The 21,080-nt window shown below is 32.7% G+C and overlaps 1 protein-coding gene across 1 annotated transcript; it reads left to right on the plus strand.

The window, feature by feature from the left end:
• The first annotated feature begins 430 nt into the window (after positions 1-430).
• Positions 431-20,402, plus strand: LOC111707750 (aquaporin-7). Its single transcript, XM_023480894.1, has 14 exons — positions 431-602; positions 2,257-2,350; positions 3,732-3,781; positions 5,796-5,860; positions 6,068-6,153; positions 6,704-6,872; positions 13,145-13,268; positions 14,001-14,087; positions 14,337-14,382; positions 16,538-16,604; positions 17,103-17,165; positions 19,280-19,347; positions 19,429-19,468; positions 20,350-20,402. Exons 1-12 carry the CDS (start codon positions 530-532, stop codon positions 19,343-19,345), a joined length of 990 nt encoding a protein of 329 aa, XP_023336662.1. The 5' UTR covers positions 431-529; the 3' UTR covers positions 19,346-19,347; positions 19,429-19,468; positions 20,350-20,402.
• Positions 20,403-21,080: the final 678 nt, after the last annotated feature.

Below are 21,080 nucleotides of genomic sequence, written 5' to 3' on the forward strand. Positions count from 1 at the left end.
GGATTCAGGTACAAAGTATATCTGAGAGGTGAAAAACTAATCAGTTGGGGTTTGGAAAGTAATTTTTTTATTTATTTTATTCAAGTATTTCAAGGTTACAGCTGCTCTTTAAGCTCAAGAGGATCTATCTATCTATCTATCTATTTATCTATCTATATATCTATTTATCTATCTATCTATATAGATATCTAACTATCTATCTATCTATCTATCTATCTATTTAGGGCCTCGGCTCATTTTACATCTTAAAGGAATGCTTCTCAAGAATTTATTTTGGTGATATTTATTCTTGATAAGAAGAATCAGTCAGACATGGGGGATTTTCAGAGTGCTCTTGGGGAATTTTTGTGTGAAAAGTATTCCCCCTGGTTCCCTGGGTATTGGAGGTTGGTAGAGAAATCAGACAAAGCTAGGCTACAAGGCCTCGCAGCCTCTAAACTCTACAACAGAGACCCAGATTCTAGTCAGAGGCCGGGCCTTTAGATACACATTTAGAGTCAGGATGCAGAGGACTCTATAACTAGTGAGAATGGGTGCTAAAGGGGGCTGTTCGCCCCGTATCAGGAGTCCGCTTCTTCGGGAGTTTTTAGCTGAGTTTTTAGGTAAACAGTCCCATTAATTCAGTAGGTTTACCATAAAAAAACCCTTTAATTTAGTTGGTTTACTGTAAACAAAACCTTTAATTCAGTTGGTTAACTGTAAACAAACCCTTTAATTCAGTTGGTTTACTGTAAAAAAACCCCTTTAATTCAGTAAGTTTACTGTAAACAAATCCTTTAATTCAGTTGGTTTACTGTAAACAAACCCTTTAATTCAGTAGGTTTACTGTAAATAACCCCTTTAATTCAGTAGGTTTACTGTAAACAAACCCTTTAATTCAGTTGGTTTACTGTAAACAAACCCTTTAATTCAGTTGGTTTACTGTAAACAACCACTTTTATTCAGTTGGTTTACAGTAAAAAATCCCTTTAATTCAGTTGGTTTACTGTAAACAATTCCGTTAATTCAGTTGGATTACTGTAAACAACCACTTTAATTCAGTTGGTTTACTGTAAACAATCCCGTTAATTCAGTTGGTTTACTGTAAACAATTCCGTTAATTCAGTTGGTTTACTGTAAACAAACCCTTTAATTCAGTAGGTTTACTGTAAACAAACCCTTTAATTCAGTAGGTTTACTGTAGACAACCACTTTAATTCAGTTGGTTTACTGTAAACAAACCCTTTAATTCAGAAGGTTTAATGTAAACAAACCCTTTAATTCAGTAGGTTTACTGTAAACAAACCCTTTAATTCAGTAGGTTTACTGTAAACAAACCCTTTAATTTAGTTGGTTTACTGTAAACAAACACTTTAATTCAGTAGGTTTACTGTAAACAAACCCTTTAATTCAGAAGGTTTACTGTAAACAAACCCTTTAATTCAGTAGGTTTATTGTAAACAAACCCTTTAATTCAGTTGGTTTACTGTAAACAACCCCTTTAATTCAGTTGGTTTACTGTAAACAAACCCTTTAATTCAGTAGGTTTACTGTAAACAAACCCTTTAATTCAGTAGGTTTACTGTAAACAAACCCTTTAATTCAGTTGTTTTACTGTAAACACATCTCAGCTGGGTTTAACAATTTTAAGTTACCAGGCTTAGATTACTAGGTTCTATTTCAATTGTGAACATGTTCTCTTTGTAACTTGTTAAAACAAAAACAAAAAATGTCGTGGATTTTATAAAAAAAATCAAAAATTAAGTTTGTTATATTAACAGGATAATTCGATCATTCATAAATCTTCCCTGGGGTCACGCGAGGTCCCACAAAAAATGTGGGCCCGATAGGTTTGGCCGTTTTGACTTTTATTGGACACAAACAATCAGACAAAAAAAACAGACAAACAAGCACAGTATAAAGATAGAATGTAAAGCTTAGTTTACAACCTAAAGCGTCTAATAAATAAATTTGCAGATTTATCATAAAAAGCTTCTATAATATAGATATTTTCTTTAAATATTCAAGTCTAGTCCAGATATATATTTTCCAGATTTGTGACAATCAAAATCAAAGTCAATTACACCTTAAATATCTAGATTTCAAAAGAGCATCTATCTATAGACAAGGACAGGATTCAATTTCGATTTCTTATTTTTTCATAAATTTTTGTTAATTTGTTAATTTATTTTTGATAGATTTTGTTAACATTGTTTTCAAGTCTCTTAACAAACTATGATATCTAAAAAAGAAATTTAAATATTTTTTTCATTTTAGGAACATTTATCCTTGTCCTGTTTGGAACTGGATCTATTGCACAGTCTGTTCTCTCTCTCAACAACAAGGGGGACTTCTTCGCTATAAACTGGGGGTAAATTGTAAACAATACTGGGGGTAAATTGTAAACAATACTGGGGGTAAATTGTAAACAATACTGGGGGTAAATTGTAAACAATACTGGGGGTAAATTGTAAACAATACCGGGGTAAATTGTAAACAATACTGGAGGTAAATTGTAAACAATACTTGGGGGTAAATTGTAAACAATACTGGTGGTAAATTGTAAACAATATTTGGGGTAAATTGTAAAACTAGTGGTAAATTGTAAACATTAATGGGGGTAAATTGTAAATAATGTTTGTATAAATAATGGACAAAGGTGCGTGCAATGGCTTGAATATCATCCATGCAAATGAAAAGCATGTCCTACGTTTTTGTCCCCGAACCTCCACCCAATGACCCTGTATTAAACCTTCTTTACAGGCAGATGTAACCCTACACATTCAAAGTATACTTCCTCTCCCCCATTAATACTTCCTCTTCCATAATTATCACCCCCCCCCCACCCCTGTCTACAGGGATACCCAGAAATGATGATACTTTAGCTATGACCTTAAATCCTTTAAATCTGATCCGATCTGAAGGTCGAACTCTGCTGCTACTGTAAAAAAAAGGTTTATCAAATATTATCATAAATATGCTGGTCAGGGGCTATAGTCAGAAATTTTTCCAATGGGGGGGCTAAGCACCCAAATCCCCCCTGAATGATTCGTTTTATGATGATGATGATGATGATGATGATGATGATGATGATGATGATGATGATGATGATGATGATGATGATGATAATAATGATGATGATGATGATGTACAACCTGCCCTAGCTTCCTGTAAGTTAGTCTGGAACTCCAGTGTACAATGAAGCAGCAAACTTATAGCTTAAAGGAAGCGTTCGCGAAAAATTAAAGGAGTATAGGCAGATACAGGAATAAATTCAATATCGATTGCTGCTAGTTTTAGTTTTACCTGTTGCGTCTTTAAGGAGAAAATGGTCAAAGACTTCTTTTATATCTCAAAGCGTAGCGTCTATACAACTTCACAGAATGGATTATTCCATTCAGATCGTAAATACTTCAAAAAGATTGGTGAACCACAAGTGATTTTCAATTAAAATTCACCTGAAATAGTTCACCTACTCAACGTAAATGGGAATATGTCACGCTGAACTAACTAGATCTAAACATGTTCGGGCTTAATTCACCTCTTATCAAACGCCATAAAAAACGTATCGCAACATGTTTGATATTCTAAATATTATTTGGTTATAAAGGTTTTCTGTTTATTATCTATTTAGAAACATACATCTTTGTAATTACACTTAAAATAATAAAATAATGACAAGATTAAAAATAACCTTTAGAGTCTGTTAATAAAAAAATAAAAAATTTTAACATTTATTTTTATATTTTTAGATGGTTTATTGGAATACTGCTCGGTGTGCTGGTTAGTGGAGGAGTTTCAGGGAATCACAGCATATTTTTATTCAAATGCTACACCCCTCCCCCCCCCCCCTCCAATCACTTTGATCATACAAAACTTATAAGGGTACCGTAGGAAATCGGGCCTTGCCATCTTTGCATTAAAAGTCACATAAAATTACGCTTACAGTCCCTTTAAACACAGAAAAAATCCTGATTCACTGCTTCTCTGGACTAAAAACCACTTGAAGAACACTGATTCTCTTGTTTCATAAATATTCAAATGATATTAAAGGGACTGTTTGCTTTATTTATTCATGCACACACGTTTCTGATGGAAGACAAGTTTTTAAGGTACGATGTGAATCGTGAATTATCATCCTTGCATGGAATGTCACTTGAAATTACGCGTACAGTCCCTTAAATAAAGCACCAAGCAGACAAATGCAAGAGGGTGAATGCAGTTATGCACTTGTTGAATTTATGCAAAATATTATATTTATCCCAACATGCATGGCGTGAATAAAGAGATAAGAGGAAATGTTGAATTCTAATAAAAAAATAGAAAAACTGGGTTTAGGTTCAAATTGTGTAATATAGATAATAAACTCTGATCAATGATCACTCAAGCTGAGTATGTGCAGAACCAAGGGGAATTATGACTAGAGTTTCAGATAGGAATTCCGTTGCGCGGTATTGCAAGGAATTGCACGGAGTTGCAAGGAATTGCACGGAATTGAACGGAATTATTGGGCTCGCAATTTCGCTAGAAGCCCAAGTGATGACGTAACTAAAAAACGGATTTGATACTAAAATAGCACAGTCATACATGATGCTAAAGCTTAAGTGACTCTAGGGCCTCGATTATTCATAAATCTACGGAAATATTTTTATTCTTGTATCTGCTGCATAAATTTGTTAGTTCCAGTTAAAATTATTGATTTTTAGATAGAAAAAAATTCCATTGCACGCAATTTCGTGCAATTTCGCACAATTCTGCACAATTTCGCGAATATTTAATTGCTTCCTTGTTCACAATTATAGCACAATTGCGCACAATGAAATACTCAAGCGGAAAGAACCATTGTGCACAATTCCACGGAATTTTGATTTGAACCCTATATATTACAAACTACTCATGTACGTTAGTTAAATCTAACATTGGTACAAACTATATAGCAGTTCCTTTTATAACAACAATACTCTATTCCACGGTGGCGATTATATAAATATAATTAAGACGACTTTCGATTTCAATTTGGATTTTTATCAAGCTTTAACCCTATCACGATGGGGGGGATGTTTTCCACCCCACCCCCTGTGGCTTCTTCTGATTAACTTAAAATTGCTTACATTAGAACGCTAAAACTTGCTAATTGTGTATTCTTATTTTATGATAAACTACTCAAGATATTACAAACTTCTTGGTCATATTAAACAACACTCAATTATAATACAAAACAAACAATTAGGTAAGTTACATAAGTTTTAAATCTGTTTCTATGGCTCCCAATATGTTATTCACCCTGTATAAAGCACTGAAAGGTCTAGAGACTAGCCTATATGCTAATCTTGTATTCTTATTGTATTATAGAATACAAGGTGTGAGGCAGGACCTTGCCCACCCACTGTTCCTTTCAATTCACCCATAATATCACATAGTTTAATTATAGGACATAGATAGGACAGATAGGACATATACTACACAGATAGGTCAGGAATGATCTTCCACAGAAAACACACAGAGATTATGAATTACAGGCTATTACAAAAATATGTCAGAATTTACAGACCACAGATTACACAGATAAGTCTGAAATTAAATGTCATAGATTACACAGAAAGGCCAGGAATTATAGACCATAAATTTCTCAGATAGGTCAGGAATAACAGACCATAGATTACACAGATAGGTCAGGAATTATAGACCATAGATAGGTTAGGAATAACAGACCACAAATTTCAAAGATTAGACAGGAACGTAAGGTCATTACATTATGCAGGCCGCGGATTCCCAGTCAACCAATCTCTATGTTTTTTTCAATATGCTATGTAAAGGAGGACATCTGAACCCTGCAGTTTCTGTAGCTGTTGCTACACTTGGCAAATTCCCTTGGTGGAAGGTAAAATAACAGTAGTCCTCAGAAAAAAATATAATTACCATAATCCTAAAATTTCAATTTAATTTTTGTGTTCTTAAACCACATTTGTTAAACGACATAATGTAAATATTTTCACTTCTAATCTTGTTTTTTTCGGTTTGTTTCAATTCAATACCATCAAATCAATCAATCATTGAAATGCAAAAATTAAATATTAATTTTAATAAGGTTCCTCACTACTTGGCAGCTCAGTATCTGGGAGCATTTACTGCTTCAACTGTAGTATTCTTGGTCTACTGGGATGCTCTTGTCTGGTAAGTATTTGAAAGCATTTAAACTGCTTCAACTGTAGTATTCTTGGACTACTGGGATGCTCTTGTCTGGTAAGTATTTGAAAGCATTTAAACTGCTTCAACTGTGGTATTCTTGGACTACTGGGATGCTCTTGTCTGGTAAGTATTTGAAAGCATTTAAGCTGCTTCAACTGTAGTAGTCTTGGACTACTGAGATGCTCTTGTCTGGTAAGTATTAAAAGCATTTACTGCTTCAACTGTGGTATTCTTGGTCTACTTGGATGTTCTTGTCTGGTAAGTATTAAAAGCATTTACTGCTTCAACTGTAGTATAATTGGCCTGTCTAATAGAACGCTCTTCTGTCACGTGGTCTAGGTTTCTTAAAGCATTTGGCACTTTTTTCATTTTGAATTAGAAAAGCAACTTTATCTATTAAGCTTGATTTTTGAAACCCATTATTGATCAAAAAGAGGAAAGAAATTTGTTGGTTTAATTTATTTAATTTTAACAGAGTAAAATAGTTAAGCTGGACATATATCAGGCTTAGTTGTTGAATTACACCTACTTGTAGGTATGAGCATGATCGTGGAGCATACCGTACAACCCCTGATACGGCCGGTATATTTGCCACCTACCCTGGCAGGCATCTGAGCTGGGCGGGCGGTGTCGGAGATCAATTCCTTGGTACTGCTATGCTACTGATCTGCCTCTGTGCTATCACTGACAGAAAGAATATGAATGTAAGTTTTAACAAATAATTACATACGTCTGGCTCCTCAAATAGACGATACACCTGGGGCTGAATTTATTGAACTAACCACCACTGCACTAGTTCAAATCCTGTATCTACGATTCAATTGTATTCAACTGAATAATTGATTTTGAGTGGTGATTTAGGATTTGAACCGGTTGTAACTTGTAGGTAGTTCAGACACCTAGCTCATATTCATAAAATTTTGTCCCTGTACCCAAAGAAAATAGAATATATATTAGAGTGGAATTTACTAGAAAAAAGTGTAAAACGGTCATTTTGTTGTACTGTTTCCATACTGCAGGTGTACTTTACATATTTGCGCTATATAACCTTTTGGGCCCTGGACCATGATTTTATAAAAAATCTAAAATTAATATTAAGAGAAAACCAAATTATGAAATAGGCTGGTTTCATCATTGACCAATGATCATTTCACATAGACTCTATGCCTTTCACTTTATAAACGATGATTTTCGGTTATAACTAAATCAAATGATATTTTTTATTCACCTAATTCATTTTATAAAGTTTATTTAACTGCTTCAAAAAATTCGAAATTGAAATGGATAGTCAAGGGAACATACTGTATTAATGTACTCTACTGCATATAATTTGTGAACATTTACATGATTTGTACACGTTAAACTCCCTTTCAGGCTGAAAGGGACTGAAAAATTCAAACCGAAGTATTGTCTAAATTCCACTCTAATATATATTCTATTCTCTATGCCTGTACCTATTCAGCTTTTATACTCCCATACCTTTGCACATTATAGTCCTTACACCTTACAGCTTTTTATTTATACGACATAATATAGATGGGATTCTATCATTCTTATACACAATTTTGATGAAATTCCTTATTTGGTCCTCAATTTGTATATTAGTGTGTACTCATTTAGTATTCTACCACAACATTCCTGGATTTCTTATTCTAGCTGTATTTCCTGTACTCTACTATATTCCTACTGAACTATAAAACATCCAGTGTTAAGTGATATGATCTTTTAATACCATAAATAGGGTCAGATATAAACCCTCCTCTCATGTTGTCAAATCTGACCCCTCCCCCATCCCCCATCCCCCTCACATCCTTATCTTGAATCAGATATCCTTAAAAATATAATAACAAGCTTAAAACAATACAAAGATTTATCTCATATTATATTTGATCTTCAGTTTTCACATGTTTGGAGAAATAAAAGAGTTTGGGGCATACAAACATTTGAAAGAAAAATGTAAATAAAATATTATCTACACTGAAATTCTTTAATGGGATTTATTGATTCTTACAAAAGCAAAAGAATCCCTTCTGTTTCGAGTTATGAAGAGGTATTAATATTTGATTGAAATTTTGCTTTGTATCATTTTATTAATCCTTTAAAATTTCCTCAGTTAAATTCTGAACATAAAGTTGAATTAGTCCCAAATCAAATTGTAAGAAGTGAAGAATTATTTCTTGCTGGGTTGGTTAACCAATGGTCATTATCCTATGCAAGCAGGGCATGGAGGACCGCCTGGCTGTGGCCACGCCCAGCTCCGGCTTTTTACTGCTTGATGAGCAATCTGTTGAAGTTGGTCGGCATTGGGTACAGGCTTGTAGCTGTTGCCAATACAGCTCTTACCCCAGATAGTCTCAAGGAATGTGCAGGCGGTCAGGTAGGTTCCAGACATAGAGGGATGGGATCCATCGCTAGAAAATAAATATCCTCTATTTGAAATAAGTCTAAAAGCTTCTCCAGCTGGCGAAACCTTTGCTGGTTGATTCACATATGCAAATGTATTATAGCTCTCGGTTAATCTATCCTGCATGCCATCAAATGTACAAACTTGACTGTAGTATGGACAGTTCCCGGAATCCCCATTTAATCGTCCCCAAGTTTGGAAAAAGATGGGGAGAATGCAGGGGTTGGTTTTTCGAATTTTTTCTACAATCATCTTGGTAGACTGGAGCTGACTGTTATAAATGCTACCAGGAGAAAAAGATGGCTCCTGGCTTTGACCTTGGATGATCAAAATGTCCAAATCTCCAGCAGGAATGGTAAAAGATGCATGGTTGCTGAGACGCCAGCAGCAGTTGCAAGGTTACAAATAATTGCTGGTAGATCATCATGATAGGTGTAACTGTTTCCAAGAAAATAAATATTTTTGTGTGATCTTTTTAAACGTTCAGAACAAGTGGCAGGAAATATATTATTCAGATTTGCATATGGCTGAGAGGTTTCGGTAGATTGACAGGAAGCAGAGGCACTTGGATTTATAACAGATTTGCAGGTGGAATCACAGGTTCCCCAGTTACCACTAACATGGAAACCTCCTGGTCCTACTTTAGTGCTACACCATGGTTTTCCATCATCAACATAGTCAAGTGTACAGTCAGTGTATGTCCGGTTTCCAAGTATAAATGGAAATATGAAAGGGTTACCATTGTTGGCTAAGCAAGTTGTACAGTTGCAAAGTGTGGTGGGAGATGATGATATCGTAGTCGGCGTTGTCAATGGAGAAGTTACTGTAGAAAAAGTCGAGATTGTTGATGAAGGGGTTGATGAAGCTGACTCAGATCCAACTAAAAAAGTATACAATTAAAACAAAATTTTGAGGTTTTCCCTAGTTTTGATTAGTTTGTTTTGAGGTTGTGATATAATTTTATTAATCAAATTGAAAATAAAATAGTTATTGTTCTAGTGTCTCTGTCTATTTCTTGTTATTTTTAATTATATATTCTATAAAGCAAATATTTAGAACAGATTTACAGGATGAATATAAATATGAATAAAGGAAGATTATGAAATGAATAAAATAAAAAACATGACAAATAAAATTCTGAAAATAGTTAAACATTTTGAAAAACAAAATAATATTGATCATTAACAACCATTGTGAGCTAGACAATAGGATTAAATCAATCACTGAATGGAGTTAATAATTAAGTTGAAAACAGTTTAATTTATATCTTTAGAGAAACAGAGTTGAACAAATATGTTGTTTGTCGCAAAAAAAAATCTGCGTTGCTGTAAAAAAGTGACATATTCAAATGTATGTACAGAAAAGTGCTATATGTAGTTTTAGCACCTAAGGAAGAAAAATAAAATTAAATAAATGCAATCATTAACAAGTTAAAGAATGTTTTGCATAATTTCTGCGCTGTTATTTTATGAAAAAATATTCAAGTTTGTATAAAATGAATGTCGAAGAAAAACTGGTCTAAAATGCATTATCCCATTCAAAAGTAACACTTGGCGTAGTTAGGTAACACCTGAATTAATATTTGACTTTTTATGCTTTAAACATTTAATATTTTTCTAACTTGAAAATGAATCATTCTATCTCAAATAAAATGTACATTTTATTTTTATTGAAGTAATTATTCTAGAGAAAAACTTTACAAAAGCAATTCAATTTTGACCGAGAGCAAAAAAAAAAAAAATAGTTAAATACTAAATAATATTTCGACTTTTAGATTAAATAAACAACAAAGATTGTTCCCAAAAAAATTGCAATTAATATTAAGGGTTAAAAACTAAAAAAAACTTGCTTGTTAGAATTTAACCACCTTGTCATTAATTTCCTATTTGTATTCTTGTAATGGAAAAAACTGTCGTATAATGTGTTCAATGTTCATTGATACAATGGCTGTATGTTCAACAAATTGACAAACTGTACAATGTACAATTTATGAAATATGTTAGATCTCTGCAGAAGCTTAGACTGGCATTAAACTCTCCAGTCTGCATTGACAGTAGGAGGATTTGGAGGATTATCATTATTTAAAAGATATTTTTAGATTAGTGCTGTATTCTGTGCGTGGGTTGAATATGGGTTTACTTTAAAGACTAAAATTTTAGAATATCGTATGATTTAAAAAAATATATGTTCATATACTTTGAATTAAAATTGAAAATACAGTGACACCTGTCGTACTCTTAAAGATTAAAGATGTCTCAAATGAATAAAGATGGCCGCCCCCGCAGACAGTACAAGCTGTAGGTCAACAAACCTCTCCCGCATTTGCCCTCCATTGTTCAAGATTTCTTCACAAAAATTCCATCTTGGGAAATTTAATCTTTAAATCTTCTTACATCTTTATCTTTGATTGTAGTTTTAAAATCTCTCAAACTTGAATTTTAAGATTAAAAATGTTCGTGGCAAAAAGAGTGCAGTACTAGTAACGCGAATAGTGCACCAATGTCCAATATCGTACTGCACGTTCTTACCGACAGTTCTTAAAGTGTCTACCCAATCTTTATTTATATTATTAAACACGTTCATAATAAAGACAAAACAAAAACAAAGCACTACGCGGTTCTATTTTTCATTTATTTTAAGGTCGGTTTATTTGTTAAAATATTCTCTAAATATGATCTTTTTAAAAATCATATCAACATTTCATGATCAAAAGAAATAAAGATGACTTTTTTCTGGTGTTTGCTTCACAGGGAGTCTCAAACGTTCGTTCCCATTTATTAAATATAACCAAATTCATTCCAGCCAACCCCAACCCCCCCAGGTTACAAAGTTAAGAAAAGAAAGATCGACGAAACAGAAAAAAAGAATAAAACAGACCCCCCCCCTCCCCCCGGTAGAGAGTTTAAAAAAAGAGAAATTAAAGAAATTAAAAAAAATAGTTTGGGATTTTAGCTTTAAATATCTCCAAATCTGCACTTTAGATTTCAATCTTTAAAAGTTTTAATCTGTAACACTTCTTAAACTTGGGTTTTAAGATTTAAATCTTCTTACATCTTTTACCAAGAAATTAACCTATAAAAATTTTACATCTTAGATTTTAAGCTTAAATTTCTTAATCTTCATCTACGATTTAAATCTTTAAACGTTTTAATTTCTTTAGTTTGGACATTAATTCTAAATCTGTAATACTGATAATTACATTTAACAATGTAAGTAAAGCTTTGTAAACTGCATATGTAAAATTGCAAATGTTCTACAAAATAATACTTAAGTTATTTATTTATACCTTACAAGGCTTTTAGGGCGCTTCGCACCCATATTCTATCTTTAACTTTTGATTGTTGCTCCATCTGTAAGCTTTTTCTCTTCGTACCAAATGTAGAAAAAAATTTCTCAGATATTTTTGTCTTTTTTGAAATTTTCAAAATTTACGAAAATCAAGATGTTTGGAGGCAAATTTGTTTGGTTTATTGGGTTTACAAACAAACAAACAAACCAAAAAACAAGCAAAGTATATAAATAGATAATGTAGCAGACTAACAGTGCAGTTCCGTATATGTAACAGTGCATTATGTTCTATTGTAAATGTTTTAAGAATAAAATCTAGTTCAATCTCTTCATGCCAACATAGCACCACAATGCCCCCCTCCTTATCAATTGCCCCCTCCCCTGTATACCCAAAAATACAATAGGATAATTGTGAGGTATGTGGGGTCCCCCTCCGCTGATTGCTCTGATTGTACAGGGTGGACCAATAAACATGGGAATAGTGATACCTACTATGATGGAGTTGTGATTTGTAGGATTTACATCTACCGTGTATAGCATTTTGTTTGCGTCTGTTTGCGTACAGCCTTTAACCACTTTCAAATAATGAAACTCCAACAAACATGTCTCGATTTTAACTTCTAAAATCAGATATAAGTGAGTCCAGGGGCGTAGCTAAAGGCGTATACAGGGAGATGGATCAGCCCCACCCACATTGATCAGTGAAATCTATGGGTTCCAGGGGTTTTCAGGCCCCAACAGGTGCTGAGCCCCCCCCCTTGACTACGCCCTTGGGTACAACAATGCTAATTCTTAACAAAGACTATCTCGAATTCGTCATTCAATTCTCATGTTTATTGGAACACCTTGTATACACTGTACAGTCTCCCATGATTGCTTTGTACTAGATATGTATGATAATGCTGAAATATCCAAGATGAATCCCAAGTGTATCCACATTCAATACAATTCTCATATAAAAAAAAAATAAATCGATTTTTTTTAGCTTATGTTAACCCCTGGGTACTAACGAGTTATACAAGTATAATGACAGCTAGCATCCTTAAAACTGTTGAATTGGAGACATTCCAGACATATTTTACATTTTGATGTTGTTATCAACAAATAGTTTTACCAGAAGCTCAAACATAGTGAAATGGGTGTTTACTGTGTGTTTTACTGCACAACTGCCTAATATTATTTATCATCCTATATCAAAGTTATATGTGTCCTCCTGTGCCGCTAACCTAAAATGCCGCGTCATGAATTCAATTCTTGTGATTTAGATTGATTGATTGATTTCAGGTGAGCAAGCAGTTGGTTCCCTTGTACGTTGGATTTACTGTGCTGGGTATTGGAATCTGTTTTGGGTTTAACTGCGGCTATGCGGTCAACCCCGCTCGAGATCTTGCACCTAGACTTTTTACAGGTAAATAAATTCCGGGTATATGATATATAATCACAAGCAAGACAAGGACTACATTTTGAATATACAAGGACCACGCTATCTTCATTCATCTTTATATATACTTTGCTTGCCTGTTTGTTTGGGTGTCCATTTGTTTGTTTGTGTCCAATCAACGTCAAAACAACTAAACCGATCGGGCCCAATTTTTTTTTTTTTTTTTTGGGGGGGGGGTCCTCACGACCCCAGGGAATGATTATAAAAGGTCAAAATTTTAGATATTTAAGCCTCCTGTAAAATTTGATTTTCACAAAATTTAGAAAAAAAATTAGAGAAAAATTTTGAAAATCGAAAAACTTTTTTTGTTTTTGTTTTACAATGTGTTAAAATAGAAGAAGATAATGTTAGCTACAGCTGGCCAAACTGTTGGACAAAATTGGCTGAATTTTTGAGGGAACCCTTAGATATCCTGGGGGTAATATAGCTGCTACAAAAAAATTTTCATTCAAGACAAAGTGCGGTTAAACGACAGGAGTAACTATGAGTAACTTTGAGTAACTATGAGTTACTTTGAGTAATCATGAGTCACTTTGAGTAACTCTGAGTAACCTGGGCAATGGTAAGTTCTCCAGCATGAATCGTTTCAATGATCAAAAATAAATCAACTGTTATGTTTCGTTGGAGATATGGAGACTTTTCTTTCAATCTATAGTGCAGAGCTTTTTCATGGAGTTTTACATAATTTAATGTATTTAGCACTGGCTGGTTGGGGCCCTGAAGTATTCAGTTACTATTCTCATTGGTGGATAGTTCCTGTGGTTGCATCTCATCTTGGAGCTATAGGGAAATATTTCATTAAAATATATTTAATATATCATTCAATTGATGATTTAATATTTATTCAAAATTCAGAAGTCAAAAGAAATAATCTGAGAAAGACGAGTCATGGTTTTGGAATGGGGAATCAATTGGCACAAATTGATCTAGTTTTCTTAAATAAGCTTTCTTGAATAAATTTTGTTTAATTATTTTATACTCTATTGCAAGATCAGCTGATTTTTGTGATTACACAAAGCAATGAAATTATTACAGCTGGAGCATGGATTTACTATCTGTGCGTCGAGATGAACTGGCCAAGGTGTGTATAAAAGTGAAGCCTAAGCGCCTCCACGTGCTGAAGCTTTATTTACGCTCGGTTCTTTGCTTACAGTGGTTAGCGTTTAAATCAATATAATTTTAAGTTTTGGATATTTTGATTCTTTTTTCAAATTACAAGTTTATACAGTAGATATGAAAAGAGGCTTATAGTTGACAGTTTCTCTTTGTTATCGTGTTTAGGTGTATTCATCCTGTTTAAAAACCTGGTATAAGTCGTCTTCATTGTATTGATATATATGATGCCGACTGTAGGTCTAACGCTAATCTCAGCGGTTTCAGATTGAATGAACACAATAGGGAAGAAAATGATAATATTTTGTTAAAAACTCTTTATTTGTGTCATGATGATATTGCTTTAAACGCTATAAATATCTAAGGAAAACATGAAAATTGTACAGTAAACCATGTATTGTAAGTTGGAACATTGAATTTTATCTTACAATAAATGTAAATGACATTATTAGTGATTGGAAATTACGTAATCTGTTAAAAAACATTTAACGCTTTTTGGACTTTCAAAGGCATTACAAGAACTCTGTAAAAGTTTCAACAATTTAAAGTTTTATTCTGTACAAATTTAAATTCGAGGGGGTCGGAAAACCAAAATAATACGACATTTTTTTTTGGCATATTTCTTACCTTAAAGTTAAAAATTAACATAGTTAAAAGCAAACAAATGTTTCGAATTTTTTATTTAGAAACTTGTGAGTAATCTTTTCAAAGTTTGTAAACCTTAAACATTTACAATTTACATTAAACAATTACAATTTACATTAAACATTTACAATTTACATTAAACATTTACAATTTACATTAAACATTTACAATTTACATTAAACATTTACAATTTACATTAAACAATTACAATTTACATTAAACAATCACAATTTACATTTAACAACTACAATTTACATTAAACAATTACAATTTACATTAAAGTTAAACAATAATATTTTAGTATGTTCTGATTTCTAGACTTTGCAAAACTAAGGCCCCAGACATATACAACTATTGATTTACGTTCAGAACAAGCAATTATTATCAATAATTGATAAACTTCATTAGACATTTCTAACTCAAATTTTATATCAAATACGTTGACAAACAAATTTAAATGAAGAAATGCAAAAATCCATAGGAAGTGAACAGAGGCCGAATTTAAAGAATTTGAGCCGCGGCTTAAATTTGAGCCACGGCTCAAATATGGTTGGTTCTACTTAAAACTGTATTCAATCTTTCAAGATTCAAGTCGGCGCTCAATTAAAACCGAGTTTTGGGGGATTTGAGACGCAGCTTAAATTCATTAAATTTGAACACTGTTAGATTCACAAGCGCGACCCTTTAACTGTTTGTCTTATCGAGGACGAATTAGCAATCCAATTAAATGTACGTTTAGCTGTTTCGGAATTAGCTTTCCAATTAAATGTATGTTTAACTATTTCCGCATTAGCTTTCCAATTAAATGTTCGTTTATCTATTTCCGAATTAGCTATCCAATTAAATGTACGTTTATCTATTTCCGAATTAGCTATCCAATTAAATGTACGTTTAGCTATTTCCGAATTAGCAATCCAATCAAATGTACGTTCAGCTATTTCCGAATTAGCTTTCTAATTAAATGTACATTAACATAATTAACATTGACTATTTCCGATTGCAGTTTCTCGTTATGCTTTAGTAACAATTAAAAGAATTCACAATTTAAAAAACACGCTGATATCTTCTTCATTATTACTCAGATAAAGCTTTAAAGGGTAATCATTGTGAAAAAAGCATGCCAATTTTTTTTAAAAATTTATTTTTTCATTCGGCTCGTTTTTGCATATATTTTCTTCTTATGGTCAGAATTTGGCATAGTGTATATATATAGTGTTTGAAAAAAGCAAATGTTTTAAATTGTAAACTTTTAATCAGTTTACAATTTGTTAGATTTTTGCAAAAAAAAGTCCTAAAAACGATCAAAAAATGATGTTAAAAACTATATGTGTTTTCATGATCGTTATGGTTCGTTTAAGGATCGTTTCATTTCAGGTCAAGATATTTAAAAATTTTAATAAAAGCAAACTACGTAATCTTGCAGGTTGTATTAAAATTTTTTTCTTTTGATCGAAAACAATTAACAACACTAATTCCAGGGATCTTGAACCTGAATCTGAGAAGGAGAACCCGGAGCCAATGAACGGAAAAGGATCTTATATCCAGGTATTTATTTGAAACATTTCAATTTCAATTTTTTAATATGATTGAAATTGTCAAATTCTGATCGAAATCATTCATATCTTATAAAAAAGGCAGACCAAATTTTGTTAATAGCAGAATCAGATAAGGTTAAGCTTATTATCATAAACAGCATTTAAAATCTTAGGTTGCCAAAGAAATGCCACAAATTATTTCAAGGTCAGAGACGACGCGCATGTCTTCTCTCCATCGTTAAGAAATTCCACGTTTTTGAGAATATCACTGTTATATAAAAAATCTGTGAAAATAAAATGAAATCAAAAAGACGAGCAAATAATAATAGAAAAACAAATAAATTTTTTTATATTTATCAGATAATTGACTAATACTGATTGCTAATCATGAATTAACTTTGTATTTGAATACACTCATTTGCATTGATCAATCATGTATTGACCCTATTTGATTCAGTGTCTGATATTTGATCGTAAACATGATTAATTGATCATATTTGATTTCTAGTATCCCAATGGACGCCCACAGGACAATGATCAAGAAACTCAAAAGCTGAATCAGAATACTGAGGTTACAGTTTTTATTCATTAAAGGGACTGTAAGCAGAGTTTTTATTCATTAAAGGGACAATAAGCAGAGTTTTAATTCATTAAAGGGACAGTAAGCAGAGTTTTTATTCATTAAAGGGACAGTAAGCAGAGTTTTAATTCATTAAAGGGACTGTAAGCAGAGTTTTTATTCATTAAAGGGACAATAAGCAGAGTTGTTATTCATTAGAGGGACAGTAAGCAGAGTTGTTATTCATTAAAGGGACAATAAGCAGAGTTTTAATTCATTAAAGGGACAGTAAGCAGAGTTGTTATTCATTAAAGGGACAATAAGCAGAGTTTTAATTCATTAAAGGGACAAAAAGCAGAGTTTTTATTCATTAGAGGGACTGTAAGCAGAGTTTTTATTCATTATTGGGACTGTAAGCAGAATTTTTATCATTAAAGGGACAGTAAGCAGAGTTTTTATAAATTAAAGGGAGTGTAAGCAGAGTTTTTTTCATTAAAGGGACTGTAAGCAGAGTTTTTATTCATTAAAGGGACTGCATAAGCAGAGTTTTTATTCATTAAAGGGACTGTAAGCAGAGTTTTTATCATTAAAGGGACTGTAAACAGAGTTTTTATTTATTAAAGGGACTGTAAGGAGAGTTTTAATTTATTAAATGGACTGTAAGCAGAGTTTTTATTCATTAAAGGGAGTGTAAGCAGAGTTTTAATTCATTAAAGGGACTGTAAACAGAGTTTTTATTCATTAAAGGGACTGTAAGCAGAGTTTTTATTCATTAAAGGGACTGTAAGCAGAGTTTTAATTCATTAAAGGAACAGTAAGCAGAGTTTTATTTATTAAAGGGACTGTAAGCAGAGTTTTTATTTATTAAAGGGACTGTAAGCAGAGTTTTTATTCATTAAAGGGACTGTAAGTAGAGTTTTTATTCATTAAAGGGACTGAAAGCAGAGTTTTTATTCATTAAAGGGACTGTAAGCAGAGTTTTTATTCATTAAAGGGACTGTAAGCAGAGTTTTTATTTATTAAAGGGACTGTAAGTAGAGTTTTTATTTATTAAAGGGACTGTAAGCAGTGTTTTTATTAATTAAAGGGAAAGTAAGCAGAGTTTTTATTTTTATTTTTATTTTTATTAAAGGGACTGTACGCGTAATCTGAAAGTGACCCTCTATGCAAAGATAACAATGCCTGATTCACAATGGTACCCTCAAAACCTGTATCTGATCAAAAATGTGGAAGATAAAGTCGGTTTTCTGACTCGAAGTGTTGATTTCTATGAATTTCTCTATTGTGTCTTAAAAGCAAGATATGCGCAAGTCACTTTTACAGAGAAAAACGATTGCCATCTTTGCATGGAGGGTCACTCGAAGTTACATTTACAGTTCCTTTAATAACACTATTCAATCAGAGAAAGCATTCATGTGTTGATTTTTGAATACTGCTCTTTCATTGGCTGATAACCATTCCGTTCTTAATTCAAAATGACAATTGGGGAAAATGCCCTTTTTGGAAATATTGGCTTTTGTACATTTGAGAGAATTCTCCTCCTTCGGACGTTAAGGAAAATCACGGAACAAATGGGGCTTAATTCTTGTAATTCCTTCTTTGAAACCCCTGAGAAAAAAATAAAAAAAATTAGCAAAATATTAGTAATTTTCAAAAAAGTGTTAAAATTTGGCAAACAACAGTCCAAACTTTTTTACACTTTGGGTCACTATTCAATGTGCAGCAGAGTGTAGGCCACTTCCTGACAGATAACATGTTATTTCTAGGAATATAAATCCCTCCCGACCAATAACATGTTATTCCCAGGAATATAAACCCCTCCCGACCAATAACATGTTATTTCCAGGAATATAAACCCCTCCTGACCAATAACATGTTATTTCAAGGAATATAAACCCCTCCTGACCAATAACATGTTATTTCCAGGAATATAAACCCCTCCCGACCAATAACATGTTATTTCTAGGAATACAAACCCCTCCCTTCCAATAACATGTTATTTCCAGGAATATAAACCCCTCTCAACCAATAACATGTTATTTCCAGGAATATAAACCCCTCCCGACCAATAACATGTTATTTCTAGGAATACAAACCCCTCCCGACCAATAACATGTTATTTCTAGGAATACAAACCCCTCCCGACCAAAGCAGCTTTCCACGATGAACTCAAGAAAACCGTTGCCAAATAGAGGTAATGATTGATAATGCAATTTGCAATAGTTCTTTAAAAGATCCGAATTAATTATTAAACAAATTGATTGATTGATTTCAGGTGCGAAGTCCCTGTTTCCAAGAACCCTCTTCTCCCACAGGTTTGTTTTTTAATTTTTTAAAAATTTCAATAATCATGTAAACTTAAATATACGATAATTATATTTTTCTTAACCCAACCAAGACAAAGTTTAGAGTTTTCTTTTTGAATTTTGAAATGTTAGAATTCAATTTCAAAATACTGTTGAGAAAACATTTATTACATTACAGAAGATTTTGACTCTGGCGAAGAACATCTAAAATTGTCAGACTTTTTAGGAGCCTCAACAGTTTATATTAAAATAATTTTAAAAAAGGGAACAATCTGTTCACTGATATCTATAGACAACTCGGAAAGTTATTCAAATTTGTAGACAGCCTTGACACAACGCATTAGCCTTTGATTTTACCTCACCAACTCATCATTTGTACTTTGATTTTACTTCACCAACTCATCATCTGTACTTTAATTTACTTCACCAACTCAACATTTGTACTTTGATATACCTCACCAACTCATCATTTGTACTTTGATTTTACCTCACCAAACTTTTTTGCCTCCCTATACATATTATACATTTTTTAAATTGCAAAGCGCATGTTGTTACTAACTTAAGTTTAAAAGAAGTAATTGACAAATAATCCTCGATTTTTCTTTGAGAGCGTTCACATTTTGGTTCGCAGTGCACTAAAGTTTCAGTAGAAGTAAATATTTCCATTTACTGATAGCGCCGATTGAAGGATTCATATCTCTAATTGTAAAATGAGATAGATACAAAGATAGATGTCACCGCCATACTATTTCTATTGGTTCAGAATAGACACTGAACACATGACTAAACTCTGGCTAGATCAAGCGCTAATGGACTCGGCATATACAGGAGTGCGTTTTCTATTTCTACCAAGACATTAAAAAGCCTGAATATAGCTAGAACCTGTTTAGATCCAAGAGGATATCGGAAGCCTGGAAAACCTGTTTGACCCTGAACAAGGTGACCAGGATTCTGAACATCCATTTGGTCCTCTTCCACCCTGCCCTAAAAGCTCCCCTTCAAATAGGTAATTTTTTCAATAAAAATAACACTTTAGAGTCGCAGATATAAAGCTAAAAAAGGGTGAAGATCTAAGTTCTGTGAAGTGATCATCCATCCGCAATGTTTCCTAATTTGTGGAATGCAATTGAAATTCAGCTTAAAAAAACTACATCTGCAAAAATATTAAAAAAAAGAGAAATCAATATTCATCTTGAGAATTACGAGAGGTTTAAATGCAAAACTGTAGTTGTATATCATGTGAGTAGATTTTATATAAAAATAAAAACAAAAAAACTAATGTATATATTAAACTGGGCTGTTTGCAATTTTAGTTTTTAACTGTTGATATGAAAGTGTCCATTTTATTCATATATTTTGACCAATTTTGTGAAATGTTCTAATCCCTATATCTTTGCAACCTAATGGTGTAAACATTTGATATTTCAAACTAGGATTATTTTATTTTACAAAAGTCATACTTTTAAATATCTTAGGTGTACGAGATTGGGTTGCAAAGATATAAAGATTAGAAAATCAGAGTTTGTGGCAAAGAATCAATTCAATTGCGCATTTTTTTTAAATAAAGATTGTTCAACTTTGATGGTCCAATTTGGGACCGATCGTTTGAGCCGTTTTAACG

The sequence above is a fragment of the Eurytemora carolleeae genome, unplaced genomic scaffold (genome assembly GCF_000591075.1).
Source record: "Eurytemora carolleeae unplaced genomic scaffold, Eaff_2.0 scaffold583, whole genome shotgun sequence".
Classification (NCBI taxonomy): domain Eukaryota; kingdom Metazoa; phylum Arthropoda; class Copepoda; order Calanoida; family Temoridae; genus Eurytemora; species Eurytemora carolleeae.

Excerpts from the sequence above, each read along its gene's own strand:
- LOC111707750 (XM_023480894.1), top strand. The coding sequence starts at position 530 with ATGGGTGCTAAAGGGGGCTGTTCGCCCCGTATCAGGAGTCCGCTTCTT. Across the intron at positions 6,873-13,144 it reads CTGACAGAAAGAATATGAAT|GTGAGCAAGCAGTTGGTTCC; the intron begins GTAAGTTTTAAC and ends GATTGATTTCAG. Across the intron at positions 13,269-14,000 it reads TGCACCTAGACTTTTTACAG|CACTGGCTGGTTGGGGCCCT; the intron begins GTAAATAAATTC and ends TAATGTATTTAG.